Consider the following 3,458-nt stretch of genomic DNA (forward strand, 5'->3'; position numbering starts at 1 on the left):
GAACCACAGCTGAGATACATAGCTAGTTGAAGCACTCTTTAAGTGTTGGATTTTTAGAACAAAAAACACAGCAAAAACGAAAGAGAAAGAAGCTTAAACTGGTGTGTTCTTCCACCCTCGTTCATTTTGGACATAACATATAACCACAAGTTTTCAGAAACATTAAACCACCTAATTTTCATCTACTACTGCAGTAATCATATTACCAAAAGACAAGCTATACTTTGGTTACCTAATACAATAGTGTTTTTATCAAAAAATGAAAGTACAGTAACTAATCATTATAAAGAAACTTATGACAGCAACAAAAGTGACATTACACTAACACTCCTCCTTGGCACTTTTGCTGGAAATACTAAGATCATTTCTTAATGTTTCAAACCTGTTTCTTGGCAAAACTTTTGTCAAAATATCAGCAAGCTGGACCTCAGAACTGCAATGAACTAGCTTCACTTCACCATTTCTTTCAGCTTCTCTCACAGCATGATATTTGACTGGAATATGCTTTGTTCTTCTATGTTGACCTGGATTTTCAGCAATGGACATTACAGACTTGTTATCATAGTATATAGTGGTAGCTTCTTCTTGCCTCTCATTTAAATCAACAAGCAACTTCCTTAGCCATCAAACTTGATTTGAAGAAGCTGCAGCAGTAATATATTCAGCTTCAGCTGTGGATTGAGCAACTGAACCCTGTTTTTGTAAGCTCCATGAAAAAGGACCTGAACCAAGAGAAAATAAGTACCCTGAAGTACTTTTTGAATCCTGCATGCTTCCAGCCCAATCACTATCAACATAGCCCATCAACTTGCCTTCTTCTTGCTTCAAAAACCAAACACCATAGTCTACGGTGCCTCTAATGTACCTTAGCACTCTTTTAACTGCAGAATAATGCATATGTGATGAAGCATGCATAAATCTGGAAAGCAAACTCACAGAAAATATAATGTCAGGTCTAGAAGCACATAAATAGAACAAACTTCCAATAAGGCTTCTATAGGTTGAAACTTCAATCTTGGCAGCACCATTTTCGAGTTCAAATTTTTGATTGTAAACCATTGGAGTGTCAACTAGATTACGCTTCTCCATGTCAAACTTTTTGAGTAGTTCCACAGCATACTTCTTTTGGGATAAGAAAATGCCATGACTAAATTGATATATCTCCATACCAAGAAAGTAGTTCATCACTCTTAAATCTGACATTTCAAACACCTTTTACATTTCAGATTTAAACTCCAACACACTTTGTGAATCTCCTCCTGTAACAAACAAGTCATCAACATATAGATAAACAATCAATTTTTCATCATTTGAACCTAACTTCACGTACAAAGTAGGCTCATTCTTACTCCTTTTAAATCCTTTTCCAACAAGGTGTGAGTCTATTCTGCTGTACCAAGCTCTGGGAGCTTATTTCAAGCCATAAAGAGCCTTATGCAATTTATAAACCTTGTCTTCCTTTCCTTAAACAACAAAGCCTTCAGGTTGTTCAACATATACTTCTTCCTGCAGGTAACCATTTATAAATGTAGATTTCACATCTAAATAGTAAACTTTCCAGTCCTTTTGAGCGGCAAGTGCTAGTAGAAATCTGATTGTTTCATGTAGACTTGGCAATTTGGGTCATGATACGATGACACGACTTGAAAACGACATGGAATAAATGGATTTGGGTTTATTATAAATGGGTTCGGGTCATAATCGGGTCAACCCGTTTAACACGATTATTAATCGTATCATTTTTGGGTTGACCTGTTTAACTCGAAATTGATCCGTTACGACCCATTTATTAAACGTGTCAGTTTCAACCCGACACAATTATACACTTATTACAATCCATTTAAATTTAATATAAAATTAATATTTTATCACTAATATAATATTTAATAATTAAAAAATATTATAAATTAAAAATTTTATAAAAATAATTTTCTATTACTAATTTTCTAAAAATAAAAAATACATTTTTAATAAAACAAAAACATAAAAAAAAAAAAATTTCAGATCTAAGACTCAAGAGTCAAGAGTCAAGCCCTATTTTTCAATTTTCATCTTATTCTCCAGCACTTCACAACGCAGCCACCACAGACCACACCAACCAGCCCCATCTCCATCAGCCATCAAAGCGTCCTTCCTCTACCCCCTGCTTCTTCTCTCTGCCTCAATCTTAGTCTCTTTCTCTCTATCTTTTTTCTTACTTTGGTCTTTTCTTATTTCTTCTCATTGATTTGGTATCCTAAAATCTAAATCTTGAAAGAACAAAGGAGAACAATGAGTCGTTTGAGAGTTGAAGCAACTGAGAGTTGAAAGAACAAAGGAGAACGATTTGGGTTCGGCATTACAGGGTCTTTAAGAGTTCTCTGCATATTCTTGACGAACGGTGAGTCGTGCTAAACTTTCAAATTTTTGCATATCATAAAGCATTTTTAAGTTACATAAAAAATAAAAATAAAAATAAATATATATGTGAAGCTGTTTTTGCAATTGTCAGAAATGAAAGAAAACAGATATTGATCTTTATAATATTTGAATGTATGTTTCACATTATCTACCGATCTTACATTGCAACCCCCACTTTTTGTGACTATTCCAAATTTATAGAAGAAAGATGACTATCCAATTCATGTTAAAATAAAGGTGATTCAATTATTATGCCATCCAACGATTTAAAAAAAAAAAAAAAAAAGATCAATACATGTTGAATTTTTTATTAGCAAAAAAAAAAAAAAAAAAAGTAGTTGATGTTTTCTGTCAGGACCCGTCCAGAATTCCTTCCCCGGAACCCTAGACAGCCCTGATCCCAGGGAAACCCTACCGAACCTTCCAACGGAAAATCCGGCAGAGCCTCCCCTAAGGGATTTACTTACCACAAAATTCCCTGCACTGAAAACACACTTCTAAAATTATCCCCTTATTCCTCCCACAGTACTACAAATCGATTCCACAAATTGCAGCACTTAAAAAAAATAAATACAGTAATCCAGTGCAAAATAAATACAACAAGAGTGAAAGAAATATTACAACTGCAATAAAAGAATAACAGGGTACTGCCGAACTAAAACAGCAAGGAAGATCAAGTCCGCTCCGAGTGAACACCGACAACCTGGTACCTAGAGGAACGGAATTTAAGAGTGTGAGATGCTAATCATCTCAGTGAGCGACCCTACTACTATACCATATAATATCACAGTAATAGGTATAAATAATAATTATTTGGAAATAATATTTTCTCTCAAAACCCTTACAATTCTCTCAGTTGGAAAGGTTCCCCTTTTAAAACAATTTCACAAAACCCTTTATCCATATTCCCCGAAAACCAAGACATCAATTAAATACCAGAAGCGGTAACAATTATATTTTTAATTCCAATTCAGTTTCCAAACATTTTATTTTTAAAACACAGTTCTGAAAATCATTTGATGCACCCACTATATACCAGTGGCGCCAACAGTACCCAG

General features: G+C 34.3%; 1 protein-coding gene across 1 annotated transcript; it reads right to left on the reverse strand.

The window, feature by feature from the left end:
* Positions 1 to 624: 624 nt before the first annotated feature.
* On the reverse strand, positions 625 to 1,203 carry LOC132805040 (secreted RxLR effector protein 161-like). The gene has a single exon (XM_060819791.1). It carries the CDS (start codon positions 1,201 to 1,203, stop codon positions 625 to 627), a length of 579 nt encoding a protein of 192 aa, XP_060675774.1.
* Positions 1,204 to 3,458: the final 2,255 nt, after the last annotated feature.

This window comes from Ziziphus jujuba, chromosome 8, assembly GCF_031755915.1.
Source record: "Ziziphus jujuba cultivar Dongzao chromosome 8, ASM3175591v1".
Taxonomy (NCBI): Eukaryota; Viridiplantae; Streptophyta; class Magnoliopsida; order Rosales; family Rhamnaceae; genus Ziziphus; species Ziziphus jujuba.